Source organism: Mixophyes fleayi, chromosome 9 (genome assembly GCF_038048845.1).
Source record: "Mixophyes fleayi isolate aMixFle1 chromosome 9, aMixFle1.hap1, whole genome shotgun sequence".
NCBI classification, from domain to species: Eukaryota; Metazoa; Chordata; class Amphibia; order Anura; family Limnodynastidae; genus Mixophyes; species Mixophyes fleayi.
Window position 1 is genome coordinate 20,875,974 of NC_134410.1, and position 24,314 is coordinate 20,900,287.

A 24,314-nucleotide genomic window follows, 5' to 3' on the forward strand; every position below is an offset into this window, starting at 1 on the left:
GCCCTATATAAAATATTACAACATATTACTTTCACTGCAGTGTGTTTTGATGTCACTTTTTATAATACAACGCCGATCCTACTGCCAGGATGACCTGCTACGTCCAAGATCGGTCCGATGTTTGCAATAAGTAAAGTGTTTGCAGTGAGTAAAGACGCAGCGATTCTGACATACCCGTGTGTACTACCGACAATGGACTCGTTATTAATTATATTTTAAGTACACTTATATTTGCAAACTGTTTCCTTTAATCTATAAATACCAATAATATAGTAGAAAAGCAAACAACATAATGAAAAGTCTGTCTTAAGTAGTAAAAGTAAATAAGAGGCTGGCACAGCATGCTTGCACTTTAATAACACCTGATATAACGGGTGTGGACGAGAAGCCTCCCACTAGACAACATAGTTACCCAGCAGGCCATGCAAGCTACTGGTTGTTCCAGTTTTGTCACTTCCCTGTGTTCTGCAACTTGTCTACATGAGTCTGTCCCAGTCTACAGGATCCCTGGGATACATTGCGATCCTTCCCTGCGACCTGCTCAGGTAATGGGGTGTCTTGTGGGTGTGTCTGTAAGAGCTGAGGCCACAGAAGGCACAGAGTGCATGTGAGTACAAATTCCTGTACCTCTTGTCAAGTTGTCTTACTGCAGGGATCCTCCTCTGTGGTACACATGAGCTCAGGGTCACCTCAGACAGGTAGAAGAGCTTCTTCAGCTCAAAATAACATTTTCCTGTGTTAGTAAAGGATAAAACAGCTTTATTTTCTTTGTTTTGTAGTCTTTGTTTTAATATTTAAAATTTAAAGGGGTTGTGTGATGCACATTTATAAACATTACTTTGAAAATATAACCCTAAGGCAGGGTTTCCCAAACCCAGTCCTCAGGGCTCCCCAACAGTGCAGGTTTTCTGGATCACATGTGAGATAATTAGGACCACCTGTGGATCTGTTACAATGTGTCAGTCAGTAATGAATACACCTGTGCTCCAGGAAGGGGTCTAAGGGTTACTTGCCCTGCCATTATAAAGGGGGTACGGAACGCAAAACTCTGTTCTACATCTATACTGGTAGTAGAATTCACTGGTCAGTGTTTGGTTTGGTTGCCTGGTAACCAGTGATGTCATAATACATGGAATACTGGTAATAGATGATCCAGACTTCAGTGTCATTTGTTACCTAACTTGAAAAGGAGAGAGAGGCCAAGATCTGTAGGTGAAGCAGATTATTCAAAGCAGAAATAAACTATTGTGAGTAACATAAATCTTTTATAAAACTAATTCCCAGAGGGAGCGGTGGGCATGAGGTTTAGATAAAGAGGCTCAGACAGTCCCAAAAATGGATGGGCAAATAGAGAGATTTCAGTAGGGTACATAAGTTGGAGTAAAGTGGTAGTGGGTGGTCCCCAAAGGTAGGAGTTAGGAAGAGAGGTGGTTGGTCTTCATGTGGGGATATTGGGAATGCAAGATATGGGGTGACTAAGGGGAGAGAACAGTGGCGCAACTACCATTGGTGCAGCGGGGCCCATGGAGATAATGGGGCCGGCTGCACAGGAGCCCCGGTACAGGGAAGCAGGGAGGCCCGCTGCACTAGTTCCCCGTTCAACGGGCCCCATTAGCTCACTACAGAGAGAGAAAGAAGTGTGGTGTGAATGTTCTCCCCTCCATGTAGATGGATCTGTTTAAAGACCTATAAGTTTCAGTCTTCCAATATTAAAAGAAAGTGGAAGATCATGTAGGTGAAGTTTAAAGTAGAGGGAGAATATAAAGGAAAATATTGCTTTATACTCTAGCCACCAGTCTGTTTTGTATAAATAGCCTCCAGGTCAGAGGTCTCCTTTATACTGTAGCTGCCTGATACGGCCAATACTATAATAGTAACAACCATCCAAATATGTTTCTTTTTTACATTTTCTAGTTTTGACAAATTTATATGCTCATATACTCTATCTGTTAGCGCCAATGTAGTAGGACCCATGCGCTACATATTATATTTGGAAACAAGTGCACTAAAGGAGAACTCCACCTAACAAGCATATCTTTACAATAACCTCCTTCCATCCAAGTCACTACTTGCAGAACTGCAGAATTCTCTGACGACTGAACAGCTCCTGTGGTTTCTCCTATCAGATATATTAGGGCTCATTTATTATAACTGCATTTCACTGCAACATAATCACTGAATCGCAACAACCAATTAGCAATGAGCTTTTATCTGTTTGCAAAAAGACAATGGAAACCAATATCTGTTTAGTTGTTATGGTTTAGTGCAAATTCTGCACCAAATGCAATGTTGGTAACTGAGTGAAAATGATCCCGGCTATCAGACTGTGAAAAGTGTTTATTACATATTCAGTAACAGTGACTAAAGTATATCATACAAGGGGTTAAGAGTCCGCTGTAGTTATGCTAGTTAAGAGGAGGGAGTTATTGTAAAAATGTTACGTTCAGATGGATTCCTCTTTGATATATTGTTTTAATTTTATTATTTGTTCCTGGTATATCATATCTCAGGGAGAGGGAGGAAGCCAGATGAGCAGCTCCATCGAGTCCAGTATTTGGGAAAGATGGTAAATTGGCGTTTTACTTTGGCTATTGGTTGTCTTCTGAGTTTCTCACTTTTATAGTAGAGCGATAATCTGATTGTTTGTCTAGAACAGGAGTGACATCACAATCAGCCATGTGCAGGAAGTAGTAGAATTTACTGGTCAGTGTTTGGTTTGGTTGCCTGGTAACCAGTGACATCATAATACATAGAACACTGGTAAATGCTGATCCAGACTTCGCCAAGTGTCATTTGAAGCCTAACATGAGAAGGAGATAGAGGCTAAGATCTGTAGGTGCAGCAGATTATTCTAATCAGAAATATACTATAGTGAGTGACATCAATTTACCATAGATAATGCCAGAGGTGTTAGATCTTTTATAAATCTAATTCCGAGCAGTAGGAGTGGGCATAAGGTTGGGATAAGGTGTCAGAAGGTCCTAAATGGACAGGTAAAGAGAACGATTTCAGTAGCGTACATACGTTGGAGTACAGGGGTTTGCCCTTTGTGTTTACCCCAGCAGTGTCCCATAAATGGTGGAGGTAAAGGTGCTTTCAATGGAAAATAAAGGAAGTGGATGGTCCCCAAAGGTAGGAGTTGGGAAGAAAGGGGGGTGGTCTTCATGGTGGTAAAAATTGGTACCAGGTTCCCAGATTGTATTTATTGCAAAAAAATAAATAAATGTATTTATTTGCATGTAAGGAAATTACTGGCTGCAGTTGAATGTAGAACACAGATATTGGGCAGCTTTATTTTTATACTGCAATTTGTAAAAATGAGCTAGGACATGCCCCCTTCTAACTCTAAATCTGTCTGCACATTTTAAATCCCCCTGTGCATCCAACTCTACCTGAGGCCATTTGTCTCTCTTCCAGGCAGTTTAAAGATTACAGTTCCCCATGTTGATTGTGGCAGGTAATGGAACCTCCTCCAGCAAAGAGAATCAGATCTATAACCATCCCCGATGACCTCCTAATCTCTCCAGCTCCTACATCGACCCCCTGCTTACCTCTGTTTGTGGACAGCAACTTCCCCCAGGATGAGGCTCTACATATTCAAGGAATAAAGTGGAAGAGGCCAAAGGTACATTTAAATAATTCTGATCTGTGCATAATAGACGTTACCAAAGATGTCCTTCACTCTGTTGTTTCCTCATAGGAGATCTGCGATTGTCCCTGCTTTATTGTAGATGGAGCTACCAGAATGGATGTGTGCCAGGGTAACCTGAGTAAGTTTGTGTAGGGATTGTGTATCTCGAATGGTGTGTGGCTGGGAACTGGTGATCAATGATTCCCATTTGCTTCAAAAAAATAAATAAAAAGACAATTGCTCATAGAGCAATTACTCTTCAGTACCAGTATCACTTGTTACTCTGTACTCACTGCTCCACGGCCTTTTCTGGTGAAACCACCTCCTCATACCTGATTTCATCACAGATGTGCTCCCCTTTTGATGCTCCCTTGACACTGCCCCCCCCCTTCCTTTATGCTCCCCTCCAATGCTGCCCATACTGCCAGCTTTTGTGGCGAGATAAATGTGAAGTTAGGATTTGCCTACAAGGTAGAGGGCGAAGATGGGGATCCATATGGTTATGGTTTCACTCAATGCAGATGAGATGTCTGATTATATGAACAGGACTTAGGGGTAGAGCACTCTGTTGAGCTGAGTTGTAGTCTGTGGGCTCATGAGTTTTTTAAAGAGCCATAAGTAACTGCTGGAATGACAACCTGGGTAACCTCAGTAGTTCTGTGTCAAGGGATTGGGTATCTAGCCTGAAGAGCATGAGAATACTTTGAGTAGGACTGCTTCAGTGGAATCGCAACCCAGAGTTATATGTACCATGCTACATGTTATACATGCCTTGTTTACTCTTAGTCAACTGAGTGTCAGTATAACTTGTGTATGTTTATGGTGGGAAGTTGGATGGTCAGTCCCTCAGTGTGTTTTGCTAAACGAAATCTTCTTCACGCTGAAGGTAACTGCTGGTTCCTTTCTGCTGTGGCCTGTCTGTCTCTGTACCCCAAGCTGCTGGAACAAGTGGTGCCCGTGGGACAAGACTTTCGGGATGGGTATGATGGCAGATTCAGATTCCAGGTGAGGCTGAGGGTGAGATACCATTTGTCATTAAATCAGTGGACATCAATGGTGAATGTCTACATGGTCTTATAATTACTGCTAGTTTTGATGGTATGGAATTGTGTTGATCGGGTGGTGGATCTCTTCAACTCAAGTTTAAAATAAATAGCAGTGAGTGAAAGGGACCATTGATTAGACAGTCTAGTGTCCAGCAGATTCTACAGCTCCAATGATTAACACATCTCATAACGTCTCTCTCATAGTTTTGGCAGTACGGACAATGGGTCGAAGTTGTGGTGGATGATCTACTGCCCACAGTTCAAGTTCAGGACAATGGGAGGACTCAATACAAATTGCTTTTCATGCACTCTACGGACAAGGGCGAGTTCTGGAGTTCGTTGCTAGAGAAAGCCTATGCAAAGTGAGTGTGTTAACACAATACAACACACTGTTACACTGTATGACTATGACTAAGTAAGGTAAGTGTTAATCTCTGTTGTTAAAGCACAAAGTGATAGGCAGAAGCTGACCCTAACTTAACTCTGTAGTTCAGATCTGTGAGCTGTTATTGGGAAGCTCTTTACTTTGAGATATTCGGATTCTTGTGCAAAAGTGGTCGAACAAGCCACACACTGGTGTGTTTTTTGTCAGTTCTAAATGTGGCCTTACTATTCCAAGCATACTTAAGAAAGCCCATTGTTACTCCATAGCTGAAAAATAATTCTGATGCTCTTTTTTGGTGGTTTTAACTAAAACTGGGTTTGAAAATTTTAATTGAATAGCCTTTGCTAAAATGGTATTAATCAACACAACCTTTTAAGTTCTATCAAGAAATAGGTGTATAAAACTGCAGCACTTTTTCCCAAATCCCAGAAAATTCTGGCCTGCACTCATTTTGTATTTGCGCATTTGTTTCTAATTATCCACCAAGTGCATTTCAAGGGGCATGCCCATTTTCCAGACTTTAAAAAAATATTGCTGATCCACCCAACTCTTATCAGAAGATGCTACCATCTGGCCTGCCAATCTATGCACTGACCCATAGAAAATAGTTGGATTTGCACCAAATTGATTGTTCAGTTCCACAAAAGGCCATTTGCACTTCTGTGTAACTCCTGGGGAGGTATGTCCCAGGGGTGCGGAATATGAATCATAGTTCTACTCATGTTTGTACGTTTCACACGCTCCACCTGGACCCGTTTGGTTTTGGCGGGTAACGTAAGTGTTCTTCAACCATTAGGGGTCGACCCGGGAGAACCACTTCCTGTCCCACAAATCAGTAGTTCAAACCTGAAGAGGGGAAAAGCTAAAATGACATGTTTATTACGGGACACATACATGGAATGTGTGGTGGATGGGTGTTAAGAAATAGGAACTCTCCTTTATGTTTGATCTTTCATCTGTGCAGTTACTGCTACTAATGTGTGCAGGATCATTCCTGCCGTTCACTGATTCAGTGGGTTACTAGGCAAATGGTTATAAGCTTCATTCAGCCCTCAGTCTGGCAGCCTCAGGGGTACAATCACCTACCACACTCATGCAGATAATCATCCTGCTGTTCTGATTGGTGCTGCTGCCTTTATAAAGCTCTTGCTGGCAGCATACCAATGCTATTGATAATTCCTGGCTTGTATCCTCACCTGTTTTGCTGTCAGTGTTTGACCCGGATTGTTTATAGGTATTGCTGTCTTCTCCACTCCTGTCTCTTGGATTTGTTAAACGGATTTCCTCTCATAGAGTTTTGCCAAATACATTCTGGTTGCTCACCAACTGTTACCGTGAGCTGTCCACTCCATCAGACAAGTGCCAGACTACACATTAACCCTTGTCTGTCTGGTTCAGAGTTCTGCTATTATATCCTGGTTGCTCATTACCTCCTACTGTGTTCTGTCCTCTCCACAAGGCAGGTGCTTGATCAACAACTGCTACCACCCAAACCTAAGTCCTGGGGGCAGCAGAATACTGGGGAATGTAGCTGTCACTGCACTTTCCCTAGGTGCTGGGGACAGACGCCTGCCATCTCTCGCTGCTTGCGTCCCGTTGCCTTTATCAGCTGCTTTGATGACGATTGATGTGTTTATTACTTGTTAATGTTTTTTGTTTTGTGGGGTTGCTGTTGTATTTATGATGTTTAATATATCATTTCTTAAATTCATCTTTGATAGAATCGAAGAAAATGGCAAAGTAACTCCCTTTTGATTCTGCTGGATAATATTTCGGCGGGAGTTTACAGTGGGGCCGTGTACCATTGATGACCTTATTTGATTATGTTCAGTTTCACTTGTCACTTATGCATTTTTGTGGACTTGCCGTGCGCTATAGAATTGTTGTTTTTCTATGATATCTAGGAGGTTGGGAATCTCCACTATTAGCATCACGCCAATGGGGTGTTGGCTACGTGGCTGGTGCGCTATTGTCGTATCCTTTTTTATAATTGCAATTAATACCTGAGAATTTTTTTAAACCTTTTTTCCCACTCTCCAATAACTTTAATTTTTTAATCATGCATGCATGCATTCGTCTGGCTGGAATAATTTCTCAGTTTCCCCAACCTAGGACCATTGTTTATTCATGGGGTCAATTACAGGTTGAAAGGCGGTTACTCCGCACTCCAGATGGGCTTTGCAGGAGAGGCTTTGGAAGATATGACTGGAGGTGTGGTACAAAGCTGTGCTACCAATGTCCCGGTTTCAGAGTTATGGAGTCACCTGAACAATATGCTACAGAGAGGAGCCCTAATCTGCTGTGGGAACACTCAGGTAAGATGTCCATGTAATGTCCTCCCACCTAGCGTTGCCTATCCCAGAAGTTACTTACCAATCTATTACCAAATGCCGACAGTTGGTCAAGTCCAAACTCATGAAAATCTTATAGAGCCAGCTTGTGCACGTTTCTCCTTAACATGATATCCTCGGAGGGTTAATCGGTCAGGGACCTCTAATTTCACTTGAAAGCAAAAGAATCTTCTACAGCTTGGGTTATCCTGTACAATTTTTCTGTTGGCACAAAGGTCTGGCCATTATAGCTCGACCAGATTTACTATATCGCTATGTGTGTGGCACACCAAAATATCTTCATATGAATGGTTATTTGGAAATAAAATCATCCAGGTTTGAAAATGTTTACCACTTAGTTCTTGGGGAAAAAATGGCATCGCTATGTTTGTTGGGAGATTGAATGATCAATTTATCACGGTTGTCACATTTAGATTGTAGACTTAAAATTCAAAGAATCTTGGCACAGGTGGGCATGTGTAACCAGCCTTTTCGTGCCACAGCATAGGATATAGCCGTACTATCCTACACATCTAATTCCATCCTGGGGTAAATCACATTCTTCAGATGTGTCTCCCTACAGCAAGTTATTTTCCATCCTCAGATAATCGGTAGTCGGTGCATCTAAATGACACGACTGTCTCAGTGGACTTTGAGGCAGTACAATGTCCATCATGACAAGTTTTGTATTTGATTATACCATGCTTTTTTTGCATTTTAGACACACTTCTTCAATATTTATAGACTTATGAAGCCCAGAGACCAAGAATGTATTGTTAGAACTGCATTCAACAGTAAAAGAGGAATTGTAGCGTGCATTTGAAAAACTAGGAAAATTCCAGGGGCAAAACTTTCAAGGGACAGAACTTTAAGACCTAGGCCTGACCCTGGAAATCATAAACAGTTGGCAACTACGGCATTGGCACGTGGGTTTTGTGAATTCCACTGTTTTCCTGACAGAAGTAGTGACACAACACATTGAATGAAAAATGCAGTTTTTCTGCATGCAGCGCAGTCACAGCTGAAGCGCTTCAGTGTTACAGGGAAACTGTGGTTCCGTGCATTTCATGTCACTACAGTATTTTAGAACTTCATTATGCTGCACATTCTTAATGTGCCACTGTCATTAAGAGGGTCATTGAAGACACATTCTCCATGTAGTGAGATGACAGCCTGCTCTGCATGGACGTTCTAAATAAAGAGCCTAAAAGCACAAACTAACGGAGGAGAGAGGCGGGGGACAGAATAGCTGAGCCGGTACCCAGGACGGGTGCAGTAGACAGTAACAGCGCCACCAATAGGGGAAAAGAGAGAAGACACAGAGTGCTGTTCACATATGTAATGAAAGGAGGACACGAGGAGAGATGGCCTTGCTTGAGAGAGCTTAATGTCTAGAGCAGCGGTTCCCAAAGTGTGCGCCGCGGCTCCCAGGGGTGACGCGGCCAGAAAGAGAAAGCAGGGTGAGGAGAATGCAGAGGGGGCAGGGTGAGGAGAATGCAGAGGGGGCAGGGTGAGGAGAATGCAGAGGGGGCAGGGTGAGGAGAATGCAGAGGTGGCAGGGTGAGGAGAATGCAGAGGGGGCAGGGTGAGGAGAATGCAGAGGGGGCAGGGTGAGGAGACTGCAGAGGGGGCAGGGTGAGGAGACTGCAGAGGGGGCAGGGTGAGGAGACTGCAGAGGGGGCAGGGTGAGGAGACTGCAGAGGGGGCAGGGTGAGGAGACTGCAGAGGGGGCAGGGTGAGGAGAATGCAGAGGGGGCAGGGTGAGGAGAATGCAGAGGGGGCAGGGTGAGGAGAATGCAGAGGGGGCAGGGTGAGGAGGGGGCAGGGTGAGAAGAATGCAGAGGGGGCAGGGTGTGGGGATGCAGAGGGGGCAAAGTGTGGGTTAGCTGTAAATTATTCTTTGACAGAAATATAATTGAAAAAATTATATAAAAATATTCTTTTCCCTTGGATTTATGTGTAGTATTTCTGTCCTGACCTAAATGTTTTTTTGACCCAACTACTTAAAACAGGACTGCCCTGTAATTATTTTGGAGGGGTGCCTTGAAAAAATTATGGAGACTCTAAGGGGGGGGTATTCAATTGTTGCCGTTAACGCTCTCAAACGAGCGCTCTAAAAATATTAGCGTTAATACGGTAATTACTCGCTAAATTTCATCTCGCAGCTCAAATTCAGCGAGTAAACTACCGTATTAACGGTATTTACGCGCATATTACCGTATAAACTGTAATATTTTTCGAGCGCTCGGTTTTTTTTGTTTTAGCGCGTTAAAAGCAACAATTGAATACCCTACTAAGGGTGCCGCAAACTGCAAAAGTTTGGGAACCACTGGCGTGAGGACTGTGTAACATAAATAATGGAGGAAGCATGTGAGCTGAAAATGTCATTTTATGACCTTTTTATGTAATGATTGTACTTTAAAGATACTACAAAGCTAAATATTTACTACAGTTCTGTGAATGTCTAAACTGTTCTGATTATTACTTTTAGAGGCATTAATTACTAGCCATTATCATGTTATACAATCCATTCTTCATCAGTGGAGCTGACATCTGACTGCAGACTACAAATTGAAATGATTACTAGGGTTTACTGTAGCTAAAATTTTGTTCCTCGAATTTCTCAAGCTAAATTATGTCCCAAAAGAAAGAGATTTGTAAAGAGGACAGATGCTTATGAGGCCTGAATATGGTCACTAAACCACTGCCAAATACTTTGGTTTTCGTGAAACTATGGTTAATTCACTTTATACCCTGTGCTTGTAAGATGTTGCTCCCACTGCATGTCAAGCAGTAGAGCATGTTGGTGTTAGTACAGCCACAAATGTAGCAATAGGTCTCTGAATTCCGGTGTAAAAACTGAGTCCTTCAACCTACTGTCCTTAACCGTCCACATCCCTAATAACACCCAACAGTATGTTAAAAGTCCTCAATGACCAACAGTAAATACTGCAACAATGTCGAGCATACTATACAACCTTTATACCAACAGAAAATACAGCTCAATGTCCAGCATATTACAGAGCCCCAAGGTCTAGGATGTAACACAGACCCAATGTGTCCATCATATTGTACAATGCTAATAGTCAGAAGATTGTACAGTCCCCAACATGTAGCATATTAGGCTCAATGATTAGCAGATTATACAGCCATATTGACAATATTATACAGCCCTAATGTCCAGCATAGTATACAGCTCCAATGTCCAGCATAGTGTACAGCTCCAATGTCCAGCATAGCGTACAGCTCCAATGTCCAGCGTAGCGTGCAGCTCCAATGTCCAGCGTAGCGTGCAGCTCCAATGTCCAGCGTAGCGTGCAGCTCCAATGTCCAGCGTAGCGTGCAGCTCCAATGTCCAGCGTAGCGTGCAGGTCCAATGTCCAGCGTAGCGTGCAGGTCCAATGTCCAGCGTAGCGTGCAGCTCCAATGTCCAGCGTAGCGTGCAGCTCCAATGTCCAGCGTAGCGTGCAGCCCCAATGTCCAGCGTAGCGTGCAGCCCCAATGTCCAGCGTAGCGTGCAGCCCCAATGTCCAGCGTAGCGTGCAGCCCCAATGTCCAGCGTAGCGTGCAGCCCCAATGTCCAGCATATTATACAGCTACTGCACTTGCATTATTCCAGGTCTTCTCAATTCATCTCCCTGATACTGCCATTGAGAAATTGCTAGGGATCAGAGAAGTTATCACAAATGCTGCTAACATGCACTCTCATTTGTTAATAACTGTGCTATGGCTGTCTGTTTTTTTAATGGTCTCCAATTGGTTCCTGATCTTAGTGAGGGAGCTGCAACCTAAGTCTGGTTATTAACCATCAGTTGCTGTAATTGCAGCCAAAACTGCTTTCAGTTAGTTTTTTTATGGTATGAAACACTCCCGCTGGTCATACTTGAGAGCTGTTGTCCTAAAATCAATATACCCATGATAAAGTCTGTATAACAGCAGTAAACAACAACCCTCCTGTCTCCATACCTGTTCTTCCGCTCCGTCTTTACTGCATATGACCGGCCAGAGTTTCTGAAGTATTGGTACTTTTTGTTCATTGTTCTGTATGGTTTCACCCTGTATAGTCTACTGTTAGTACTGTGTGCGGCGCTGCGGATACCTTGTGGCGCCTAACAAATAAATTATAATAATAATAATAATAATAATAATAAACAGACTTTACATCCATTGCATAACTGAAACAAAAAACTAACACAATGTCAACCACGTTATATCTGTCTCATTAATCCTAGAACGTCCAAGATTCACACCAAGACAATATCATCATCATCATCATCATCATCATTTATTTATATAGCGCCACTGATTCCGCAGCGCTGTACAGAGGACTCATTCACATCAGTCCCTGCCCCATTGGAGCTTACAGTCTAAATTCCCTAATATACACACACACACACACAAACACACGCACACACACAGACAGAGAGAGAGATAGAGAGAGACTAGGGCAATTTTGATAGCAGCCAAATAACCTACTTGTATGTTTTTGGAGTGTGGGAGGAAACCGGAGCACCCGGAGGAAACCCACGCAAACACAGGGAGAACATACAAACTCCTCACAGATAAGGCCATGGTCGGGAATTGAACTCATGACCCCAGCGCTGTGAGGCAGAAGTGCTAACCACTTAGCCACCGCGCTGCCAATATTCACCATAACCACTCAATTAAAGCGTAAACGCTCAGATCCGTCTTTACCCAAGATGTGTTGTATTTTCCTGATCCAATTGATTTTTCCATGAGATTAATCACCGTTCTGAACTTTGTTCTTCTGCAGGGGGAAATTGAAACTAGCAATCTAATGGGGATTCTCAGTCACCACATGTACTCAGTGACAGGCACAAAAGAGGTAAGTGGCCTCAGGTGTCAGATTGTCCTTTCATATTTGCTTCCTAGCAGGCCAATAAAAAGGCTTATTTATATAGCTTTTCAGAGAAAACATCTTAAATAAATGTTCTTGAGATATCAACATTTTAAATGTTTCACATTTCTTACTATCATCATTGACATCATCTATTTATTTATATAGCGCCACTGATTCCGCAGCACTGTACAGAGAACTCGCTCATATCAGTCCCTGCCCCATTGGAGCTTACAGTCTAAATCCTCTAACACACACACACAGACCGAGATCTTCATCATCAGCTATATATGTAGCGCCACTAATTCTGCAGCGCTGTACAGAGAGTTATTTCAGTCGGTACTAGGAGATGACTGAGCAGTGATGTCCACAGAACAGGACCAACATGGCTACTTATAATAACATACAGCCGATAGCACACATCTTCATATTATGGAAAATGAAAAGTTGAAGAAGGAAATGGTGTATAGGATAGCCACTTTAATTAACTTACTAGTATGTTTTTGGATTGTGGGAGGAAACCTGAGCACCCGGAGGAAACCCGCACAAACACAGGGAGAACATACAAACTCCACACAGATAAGGCCATGGTCGGGAATTGAACTCATGACCCCAGTGCTGTGATGCAGAAGTGCTAACCGCTAAGCCACTGTACTGCCCATACATAATAATGAGATTCTCACTCTTTTGTCCTCATCACTGTCCCATTGTCCAGTCCACATCTGGCTGCCTCAGTATTGACTATAAATTAACGTCAGCTGAAGTCAGTCCCAGGCCCCTTAAACATTTTTCAATACTGAAATAAATGTAAACCTAGACAGGAATGGCCCATTCAGATACAACAGTAAAGAGAGGACCCCAGGTGCTAGCGATTGCCAATCCTTAATAACCATGGGCCTGATTTATTTAGGATCTTAACTTGAGAAATGTCTTTAAGTCTCCTGGACAAAACTATGGTACAATGCAAGGGGTGCAAATTAGTATTCTGTTTTTCACATAAGTTAAATACTGCCTGTTTTTTCATGTAGCACACAAATACTTTGTAGCTTATTTGTACACTGAAATTTAAAGTTGATATTTGTGTGCTACATGAAAAAACAGTCAGTATTTAACTTATGTGCAAAACAGAATACTAATTTGCACCCCTTGCATTTGTAACATGGTTTTGTCCAGGAGACTTAAATAAGACATTTCTCAAGTTAAGATCCTTAATGAATCAGGCCCCATATTCTTATCTCCCTGTTCCCAGTGTCAGTTTTCAATCTAAAACGGAATAAATGTAACACCCCATCACTACAAACCAAATCATTCACTTGAATTCTCCCAGAATTACTATTACTGTGGCTTAATAAGGCAATTATTGTATGCAAAGTATCGCAGAGAAACTCACACATACACAGCCACATAGAAGACAGCAGACACAGCTTCTAACACTCGGTGGAGCCCCCATAGTACGCTATTTGACTCCCGAGAATTCTCCCAGAACTGTTATTACTGTATATAGAATTTAGAATGGATTGCCCTTCCTAACTGTCCCTGACTCAAATCATTAAGCTCCACCCCCTTTGCTGCCTTGACCGTAAACCCACTGCCACTATCTTCACCTACCCCCCCAGCAGCCTCTTTGACTACAGATTTACTGGCTTTAACTGTGCTTTCTATTATCAGACAGTACATTAAAGCTGACCACACAGCCTGCTATGTTGACAGCAACATCAGGCAATTGGCCCATTTTGTGTGGCCAAAACAAGTCCATCAGAATCGATCAGATTATTATGAAGTATGCTGATAAATTAGTATGAAAGATGGCCGCTTTTGCCTTGGGTGAGTGGTCATTTTCCAATCACAATAACAAGTTGGAGAAGACACGATTGCTCATATTGAGCAACCATCTGCCATATGTTGTGTGTGGCCAAATTGGACTCTGTACGTGTCAACAGCGCCGAGCGGTCGCATCTGTCCTGTGTTGCCAATATCATGCCTAGTTTCAGCTAACAGCCAGTTGTTAGCAAAACCTATTTGTTTTCAGTAACAATCGATTGATTCAATTTATGACTGAGATATTTCAACGTTTTGCTAGGAATAGTATTTTATATTTTTCCAATGAAACTATACACTGCTTCCTAGATCTATGATTACTTAGTGATTACACCATTTATTCTCAAAGTATTTCTGTGTAGCTGGTAAAAGATCTCACCCTGTTAAATATCTTCCTTTTCTTTCAGGTTCAGACATTAGACGGGTCAGTATGTTTGCTTCGAATTCGGAACCCCTGGGGACACACAGAGTGGATTGGGCCCTGGAGAGACGGGTAGGATTTGGGGCTCTTCTTTATTCAGACATTCAGTTGTTGGCATTGTGAGATATCCTATGTATGTTTCCCTTCCTCAGGGGGTCAGAATGGCAGACTGTAACCGACCCTGAGCTATCGGAGAATGTTATTCTAGAAGATGGAGAATTCTGGTAAAAATGCAATTTCAGAATCTAATCTAATGCTCTCTACACTATGCACATCACCCAGAGGCCACCTTGTTGGCTACATCTGCCTAATATCAAGTGGCTTCAAAATTTATCTTCAGAATGGCCTGAATTTGACAAGGCGTGGGTGTTAGAAGTGGGACAGTGAAGTTGGACCATATGATCTTTGGTGTATCTCAGAGATGCATGTAGCTGAAATCATGGTCATGTACCTGGATCCATTTACAGGATTGTCCCAGACTTTATCTTGCAGATGAAGCCTATCTATAAATGTTTGCACAGGTCCCATCTCTTGTGGCATTCTAATGCTGCTTTATTGGTATGACAGACCACAATGTGTGCCACCAATACACCCTCCACGCCGTCATATCACTACTATATGCAGCAGAAGGGAGAAACTGGGACCATGCCCTCATCAACATTGTAAGCCCCCAAAAAATTGGCGGGTGCCACATGTCAGTTTATTTAATTTTACTTTTTTTGGGAGGGGAACAAGGAGTGTTCCTCCCCCACTGATGATTTCCTGCATCTCTGTGTCTCCCAAGTCCATCGGACCTCGGGAGCTGGGAGTCCAGTCATTGAGTTAGGTTCAGCATCTTGCGAGAGGGCTGTGTAATGGCATCAGTTAATGGTAGAAGGACGTGGGCAGGCACAAGGCATAAGGGGAAGCTTGTAAAAGGAGGGGTCAGAGACAAATGTATAGAGGAAGAAGCTGGCATACTGAGTGAACAGTTGCTGGTATATTAAGGGTGCAAAGGCTGCGGAATTGAGGGAGTGCAGGTTGGTCTATTGAGGGGAAAAATATGAGTGTAATGAAGGGGCACAGGCTGATTTATTTAGGGTTCACAGGCTGGGATAGCAAGGAGTGCAGGCTGGAATAAGGGTGCACAGACGAATATAATGAGTGTGACCAGTTGGTATAATGTGGGGTACAAGCTAAAATAATGATGGAGCAAAGGTTTATGAAATGAGGGGGCCCAGGCTGGTATAATGATGCGGCCCAGGCTGGTATAACGACGGGGCCCAGGCTGGTATAATGATGGAGGCTCAGTCTGATATATAATGCCATGTGTATATGATAAATTGAATCTTTACATACTATTATTCCAGTAATGTTCCTCTAAATACAGGATGGCTGTTGAGGACTTCCAAGAGAATTTTCATATCCTGGAGATCTGTCACTTGGGGCCGCAGAGTCTTTTGCATATCGGTGAAGCTGCTAATCCTTGGGAATATGTAACCTATGAAGGACGCTGGGTGAAAGGACTGACAGCAGGGGGCAGCCTTGCCTGCAGTGGTAATTAACCGTATCTCAGTAGATTGGAAAGCAATGTCTCCATTTCACATAGTTCCCTTCTGCCTGTGTCACCCAGCAGTGGGACAGGCTCCATGTCACATACTTCCTTCTGTCACCCTGCAGAACGTTCCAATGTACTACAACTCTCTCTTGTCTATCTCCGTGTGTGATCTGTAGGGGTAACATCCAGTTTCACTATCTCATACCTCCTTTCTGAGTGTTTAGCCCTAAAGGACGGAATCCAGACACAGCTTGATCATCCATTGTGTAACCTAGGCTCCTGCCTAGAGCCCAGACTCTGGGGGGCCCTAATTATCCTATCCTGTTTTTATGTAGGTTTTTTTGACAAACATAGAGGATAAAACCAATATGTTCAATATAGGCCCTCTGCGGGTATTAATCAGACTCTGACTCCAGGGTATAAATTTAAAAAAAGATTATAACTATCATTTTCTAGAATGTACTAGATAAGTGATAGCTACAATCTGATTGGTTGGTATTGGGCAAAATCTTCACCTTTCGTTTTCAGTAGTAGTGAATCTTTCATGACTGTATGTCGGGTCTGGCCAACCTGTGGTTGTCCACAAGTTGAAAAACTACAAGCCCCAGCATGCTTTGCTAGTAGATAGCCAGTCGACAGCTGTCAGGGCATGCTGGAACTTGTAACTTCACAATACCTTCAGAGCCATAGGTTGGCCAGGTCTGCTGTATGTGCTACTATGTCAACCCTGCACTGGGAGGGTCAGTCTTTATATTTTATAGGTCCAACTTGTTTGTTACTGCGTCATTCTGCAGTGTGACCACACAGTATCAATTACAAACCTACAAAATATAAATGAGCCAATCAAGAGCATTTCTTCCCTTTCTGTGGTGTCACGCAGCTGTTTGTGCTAAGTGCGTGGATTAGTATACCAAGATGGCGCTGACTGCGGACATGCAAACAATGGCTCCTCCGTATGGTAAGAGCTGGCAGACTGTGGCAACCATGCCCAGCTGGAAAGCTGGAGAAGGTGTGCACACTGCCGTGTATTGAGGCGTGTTAACGTCATTTTTTCCCGCGGGCGTCCGTAGTTTCTGAAGCTCTATACCACTCCAATTCCACTTCCCTTCCTGAAAACACAACCCTGAATCATGAACACTAGAGGCAGGACATACCCAACTGCCCAGGTCAAACGTGCCAACTGTCTTCACGGGGGAAGACAGTCCTCAAACCTGGACTCTCCTGCCTAATTTGCTACAGTTGGGAGGTATTAATTGTGATACACCTCATATTTAACCAAAATAAAACATTATTTAAATGCTTAAAGAGGGGACTAATGTTACCTCTGTGGTCGGTACATCCATGCCTACATTTTCCAGAAGCCACCACCTGGTGGAGATCGCTTTTGTGGCCTCAATTTAGAGGACCGCCAACTTTTTTACCCTGACAAAATGACTTGACCCTTCCAGTGTCCATGTCTCATAGGTCCATTCTCTGTTACCTTGCAGTGGGAGGAGCCAGATTAATCCCCAGTTTTCTCTACCTCACAGATTCTTACTGGATGAACCCACAGTTTTCCCTCACTCTCCAGGGCGATGAGGACGAGACCAGTGGACCCCAGCCACCATGCAGCTTTATTGTGTCCGTCATGCAGAAACACCAGAGGTTGCGAAGGACTACACACATGCGTGTAGCATGTCACATATTTCAGGTAAGGCATATGATGCATAAAACCAAGTACAAAGTAATGTCTGAGTTGAGAAACTTCCTACCACATTTAGGTGCCTTCATCTTTGTCTGCCCCTATAAATTTCATATTTTATTCCTCCAGGAATGCCTCAGTATATTAATTAATAAACTGGGCTAAACTACCCTCTTGGCCATCGTTCCTGGTGTTTTGGATGAGTAAGTAGATACCCAGGAGGAGAGGCGGTGTTCTCACAGGCTAATCACTTGTCCTTTGCTGCTGGCCTGAGCTGTCTCTCCAGCTACACCTCAGCACTCCTTATTGGTTTACTTCTCTACAGCAGTAACACACTGTAGAGACAGAGCACAGCCCAGCTTTGAAATTAACGTCTGAGTGCTCACTTCTCCTAGGCCAGGGTTAGGCAACCTGCGGCTCTCCAGGTGTTTGTGAAACTAAAAGTCCCAGCATGCTTTGCCAGTAGATAACCAGCAGATAGGTGGCAAGGCATGCTGGGATTTGTAGTTTCCCAACACCTGGAGAGCCGCAGGTTGCCCACCCCTGTCCTAGGCATATGGTGAGAGATAGGGGACATTTTTTTCTGTCAATCAGCCACTCCGTTTTTTTTAATGAATCAGTCACTCTGATGCCTGGTACTTTTTAATAACAATTGGTACTCTTTAATAACGGCTCGTCCTCACATTTTTTTTCCAGTTCACCGTCCATCCTCTTCACGTTCTAGATCACTTCTTCTCCAGCATTCCCCCTTTTTTAAAATTTTCCTCATGTGTGAGAACAGAAAATATAACAGGGCTGAAATTACATTTAGGGATTATTTGAGATACATTTAAAAAAAAAAAGCACTCCATGTTGCGACAGTATATGACGCACCATACTCTAGGACAGTGTTGGCTAACCTGTGACACTCCAGGTGTTGGGAAACTACAAGTCCCAGCATACCCTTCCAGCAAATAAGCTGCTATATATTGGCAAAGCATGCTGGGACTTGTAGTTTCACACCTGGAGTGTCACAGATTAGCCAACATTGCTCTAGGACATGTAAAGGGCTGCATTGTTTTAATCATTCAAATATTGGACTGGAATGGAGCACTTCTAAAAAAAAATGTTGGCAGGAATAGTGTTCGCACAAAATGCACCACCATCGCCACATACTGGTGACAGACATGTTGTGGGCTGTATTCTCATGCATATTGGTTGAGCCCATAAAATGGCTGTCACAGCAAACAGGGGAACTTTAAGAACTACAAATGTTCTGTAACTCACAATAAATTTGGTTTTGGGGATATTCATGGATTCTAAGCAGGAGGGCTCAGCTGCACAGAGAGTAATGGTTTATTTAATGACATGGTGCCAACCAAAGATGCTAGGTAACCCAGAGCAACCAATTAGATGTCAGCATTTACTATATGAAAGCTGACATCTGATTGGTGGTTGTGAGTTACAGCACATACAGGTTTTGTAACCATGGTATTGACTAAGCCTCGTATTGTGGTGAAGAGTATCAGCAGATTGCTCACTATATTGACCTGTGACTTTACACCCAGTCTGTGTGTTTATATCAGGGGGACGACACCCACGCCTATCTGGTTCAAGATGTTCTCTGCTCCTCCCAGCCCCTCCTTAGCGTTGGACCATGTGACAATCACCGAGAGGTGGTCCTGTGCTCCAGCCTGCCAGCCGGACACTATATAATCATCCCATCCTTAGAGAAGGAGTCGGATGAGGGAGAGTTTCTGATCAGAGTCCTGACTGAGAAGGGTGATGGTTCCAGGTAACGATATTCAATAATGAAAAAATTCTGCATGTTGTTGGTAAGCGAAGATAGGGAGTCATTTATAAAGCAAACAAGCAGTAAAAAACTTGCGCATAAACCACTTGTGACGTCGTGCTTCTCTTTTTGTGCACAGTGTATTTGCATTTGCTAGATTTGCATAAAAGGTTTGGCACAGGCAGTGTTTTTAGCTCTGTTTGAAGGTAAGATCTGTGCAGGTTGAGGTGCGTTTTATAGATAGCAAGATAGTCGCAGTTATGACCTGGGGGGAAATGTATCGAGCTGAGTCTCCAGCAGGTTTGAAAAGTGGAGATGTTGCCTATAGCAACCAATCAGATTCTAGTTATATAGTACATTCTACAAAATGACAGCTAGAATCTGATTGGTTGCTATAGGCAGCATCTCCACTTTTCATACCCACCGGAAACTCTCAGCTTGATACATTTACCCCCCGGAATGCTTTTTCGCTCAAGATATTAAGATTAGCTAAAACTGCACATTTATGACTTAAATTAATCTTGAGACTGAGATTTGTCTTTATTACATATGTCACATTTATATATTTTAATATTTTTTTTTACTTGGTTACATGTGCACCTATAACTTATAACTGTTCTGCTGCATAATATTCATCTAGACAGTGTAAACTTCATCCTATTACAGGATAACCCCTGGTTACCGGCAGCTACAGATCCACCCATGGGGGGGAAAAAGCTCTGTGGCCATCTGGTACACAGAGAAACCCTCCGTAGATATGTCCTCTGCAATCCTAAAATCTCATTAAAATATAAAATACTCCAACAAACACACAGAGCTATAATCAAATCTACACCAACATACATCTTTTCCCTCGTTTCAAAATATCGCCCAACTTAACTCATCCGCTCTGAGTAAGATCTGCGTCTCTCATCCACGCTAATCACCAGCTCCCATATATAAAAGCTGTGGCTAAATAAATGTTAACAAATAATTAGAATCCTAACAGTACTCCCTCCCTCATCAGAAAGGAATAAAGTGATCTGTTAGGTTTAGTAGTCTAAGTTAGTGCTGATATAAGATACAACGCTCATATAACACAACCTTTTAGTTACGCTGCCTGTGCATTAACTGCCAATGATCATGTGTATGAGTCCACCAATCAGCAGTCAGCACAGAGCATTCGTGTTACTTAGTAGACTACAAGCCGGTCACAAAGACTCTGGCTTATGTACTATCCCAAAGTGATGAAAGATAGAGAAGTATCACCCTCCACCCTCAGCTATTCTCTAATAGGATAGATATGTAAACAAATCTGTTATTTCAGGTCAATTAATCGGTTTAGTAACATACAAGCTTTTATATATATCATTATCATCTATATATGTGTGTGTGTGTGTGTGTATATATATATATATATTACATATACATACACAAGTTAACCCGTGCATGATACTCATGCATTCTAGTCAAATCAAGCTACTTAAGGTGTTAAAAAGGTTCTTGTCATGCATTTGGGCCATAGCCCAGGCCTCAACCACCAACCACTCCCCACTGTCTCCCCCGGCAACCACCAACCACGCCCCACTGTCACCCCTGGCAACCACCAACCACGCCCCACTGTCACCCCCGGCAACCACCAACCACTCCCAACTGTCACTTCTCCTTCAAGAAATATATATATATTTTTTTTAAATCTTTATAAACACTTTTAACAATTAACAAATTAAATTAACAAATTAAAAACATCTTAGTATACCAAATTTCAGCCCTTTCTGAATTTTTTTTTTCCACACACACTAAGAATTTAGTAGGTCAGTGTATAATTCTGCCCAGCAGGTAGCGCTGCAGCTTGGTTTTATTTTTTCCACACACACACAGACAGACTAACACACGCCACTAGACATTTATATTATAGAATATATATATATATATATATATTATATATATATAGCGCCACTGATTCTGCAGCGCTGTACAGAGCACTCACTCACATCAGTCCCTGCCCCATTGGAGATTAGTCTTAATTTCCTAACACATACAGAGGGATACTAGGGTCAGTTTTGAAGGCAGCCAATTAACCTATCAGTATGTTTTTGGAATGTGGGAGGAAACCCACGCAAACACGGGGAGAACATACAAACTCCACACAGATAAGGTCATGGTCGGGAATTGAACTCATGACCCCAGTGCTGTGAGACAGAAGTGCTAACCACTGAGCCACCTTGCTAATATATTAGATATATTATTAAATAATGCATATCATGTAGTGTTTTTTATTATTTAATCCATTTCAGGTCAATGGAAATCCCTGCAAATTGTGGAGAAACTCTGGTAAGTGCCTAGAGTTTAGTTCACTGTGATAAACATTTAACATCGATTTAAACATTGAACAACTGGAGGCACCCAGAAAAAATCTACTACATCCTCAATCTGCACTGGGCATTGTAACTAGGTATTTTTATTTTTTCTTAAGTTTTATTTGCCTCAATTTCTTGCCCTTTATTCTCATCATCATCATCTATTTATATAGCGCCACTAATTCCGCAGCGTTGTACGGAGAACTCACATCAGTCCCTGCCTCATTGGAGCTTACAGTCTAAATCCCCTAAATACACAGACCGAGAGAGACTACTAAGGTCAATTTTGATAGCACCCAATTAACACACTAGTTAGTTTTTGAAATGTGAGAGGAAATCAGAGCACCCGGAGGAAACCCACGCAAACACGGGGAGAACCTCAAACTCCTCACAGATAAGGCCATGCATGGTTGGGATTCAAACTGCTTTTCTTCAAACTAATCCTCCTATGCAATTACACATATATTGTGCTGCTGTGAAGTTGTTGGATCCTGTTTGAACGTGCTGTGACTCAAGTATGTTTGTATATTACAGCCAATGTCTGTGTGGCCTACAGAGGATCAGTGTCGGAGCAGATTTGTACAGTTTTCAAACCAGGTAAGTATTATACTGCAGTAATATATGTTTCAAGCATTATATATCAGTCACTCTCCTTCTCCTAATTACTGAAAGCTTCTCATAAAACCCGCTTGTTTGCATTCACTCCACTCTCTATCTTACCAGTCCTCTACATGACCCTCAATCCTTCTCCTCTCTCTCGCTTAATCACAGGATTGCAGAGTCAACCATGTACAACTTCACAAGCTTTTGGCTTCTCTACTGAGCAAATTTGGTAAGTTAATCAGAACATCGAGAGACCGATGCTGTAATAGTTGGATCAACACTCAGCGGAGCAGAATCCCAAACTTGCCACCACTCTGCTGAAATGCAGACTTTACAGTAAAGTAAACAATTATTTGGATGAAGGTGAACAGCCAAAAATGTGCTGGACTCAAGGAAGCTGAATTATCACATAAGCCACATGTTTATTGTATTGTAATTCGTCTCGATCGATCTAATTAGCAAATGCCTTTCTTAGCCTCTGTGCTGTTGTGTGACACTGTCTGCGCTAATGTTATGCTTATGTACAGCACCATGTCCCAGTATGCATGTACTGGATAAACTATGGCTCCATCTCTTTTACAGGCCTATCTAATTCTGCCAGTCTGGTATTTTATTGTTATATATTTTTTTTTTTTATATCTGAAAATGCTCAATAAAATCAGCATGGTGGCTCAGTGGTTAGCACTTCTGCCTTACAGCACTGGGGTCATGAGTTTGATTCCCGACCATGGCCTTATCCGTGTGGAGTTTGTATGTTCTTCCCATGTTTGGTGAATTGGCTGCTGACAAAATGAACCTGTGTGTATTGGGGAATTTAGACTGTAAGCTCCAATGGGGCAGGGACTGATGTGAATGACAGATATTCTCTGTACAGCGCTGTAGAATTGGTGGCGCTATATAAATAAATGATAATGGATTGAAGGATTATACCACATTTATTAATAACAGGAGCTTGACATTACTATTTTGTGATGTTGGGGGATCCTGCTTCTTCTTCTATATAACTCTCAGTCTGTGGCTTTGTACTAAGCTCAGCACAACCCATCTGAGAATTCTGATTGGCTTAATATTGTCTCTCCCCGTCCCAATCAAAACTTGGGTCATAATGGATGAGCAGGAGAAGACTGACCCTTGTCATACACACCCTTATTTTCATTGGCCTAGACCAGTGTTGGCTAACCAGTGACACTCCAGGTGTTGTGAAACTACAAGTCCCAGCATGCTTTGCCAATATATAGCAGCTTATTGCTGGAAGTGTATGCTGGGACTTGTAGTTCCACAACACCTGAAGTGTCGCAGGTTAGCCAACACTGATCTAGACGGCACTTGACTTAATATTTGCCATATTATCACGTGTCTGTCCTTGTCTAGACCCTTCCCTTATATAACCAGTTACGTGTCACATACTGTATATTCTCCCCTCATACACCTGGAATTTACTGCTGTCATTCTACTTTACACACCCTATATTAACAACCTTCAATCACATCTGTATGGTTACTGTGCCACTCCTAATTGTGGCTGCTTCGTTGTACGTCAGACATCCTCACCCTACGCCTTTAAATCACGGCAAACAAACATCATTCACTTAGACACACTGTCATATAACTGTTTGTTTGAGATCTAATATCTCGCCTTGATTTGTTACCTGGTATTTTTTAAGTTTTACTTTTTAAATGGAATTAGGACATTTTTGTTACTGTTTGGAAAGTAATAACTTCCTGTACATTCCCTCCCCATTAAATTCTGTAGCAATGCTCCTCACAGTGACTGTAGGAGGAAGAGCTTAGTTATCATGTCTATGTGTACTGAGACTCCAGCGGTCCCAATTTTGTTAGTTACCATGATCCCATAGGGAAGAGCCTCATTGCTTTTTATCTCGGGTGGAAGATTC

General features: G+C 42.5%; 1 protein-coding gene across 8 annotated transcripts in view; it reads left to right on the forward strand.

Annotated features, from left to right (window-relative positions):
- The first annotated feature begins 438 nt into the window (after positions 1-438).
- The window catches only part of LOC142102157 (calpain-1 catalytic subunit-like), a 35,193-nt gene continuing 11,317 nt past the window's right edge, over positions 439-24,314 (forward strand). For 3 of the 8 annotated variants that reach the window (XM_075186819.1, XM_075186824.1, XM_075186826.1), the window contains exons 1-16: positions 439-545; positions 2,511-2,566; positions 3,458-3,625; positions 3,701-3,770; positions 4,518-4,636; positions 4,882-5,039; positions 7,206-7,377; positions 12,167-12,238; positions 14,476-14,561; positions 14,642-14,713; positions 15,859-16,025; positions 17,556-17,716; positions 19,273-19,481; positions 21,755-21,791; positions 22,352-22,414; positions 22,589-22,649. In XM_075186819.1, coding sequence (XP_075042920.1) covers positions 2,564-2,566; positions 3,458-3,625; positions 3,701-3,770; positions 4,518-4,636; positions 4,882-5,039; positions 7,206-7,377; positions 12,167-12,238; positions 14,476-14,561; positions 14,642-14,713; positions 15,859-16,025; positions 17,556-17,716; positions 19,273-19,481; positions 21,755-21,791; positions 22,352-22,414; positions 22,589-22,649 — 1,618 coding nt within the window. In that variant the 5' untranslated portion in view covers positions 439-545; positions 2,511-2,563. Of the gene's footprint in view, positions 546-2,510; positions 2,567-3,417; positions 3,626-3,671; positions 3,771-4,517; positions 4,637-4,881; positions 5,040-7,205; positions 7,378-12,166; positions 12,239-14,475; positions 14,562-14,641; positions 14,714-15,858; positions 16,026-17,555; positions 17,717-19,272; positions 19,482-21,754; positions 21,792-22,351; positions 22,415-22,588; positions 22,650-24,314 lie in introns of those variants that run through there. The other 5 variants (XM_075186821.1, XM_075186820.1, XM_075186822.1 and 2 more) reach the window with 5 other exon arrangements.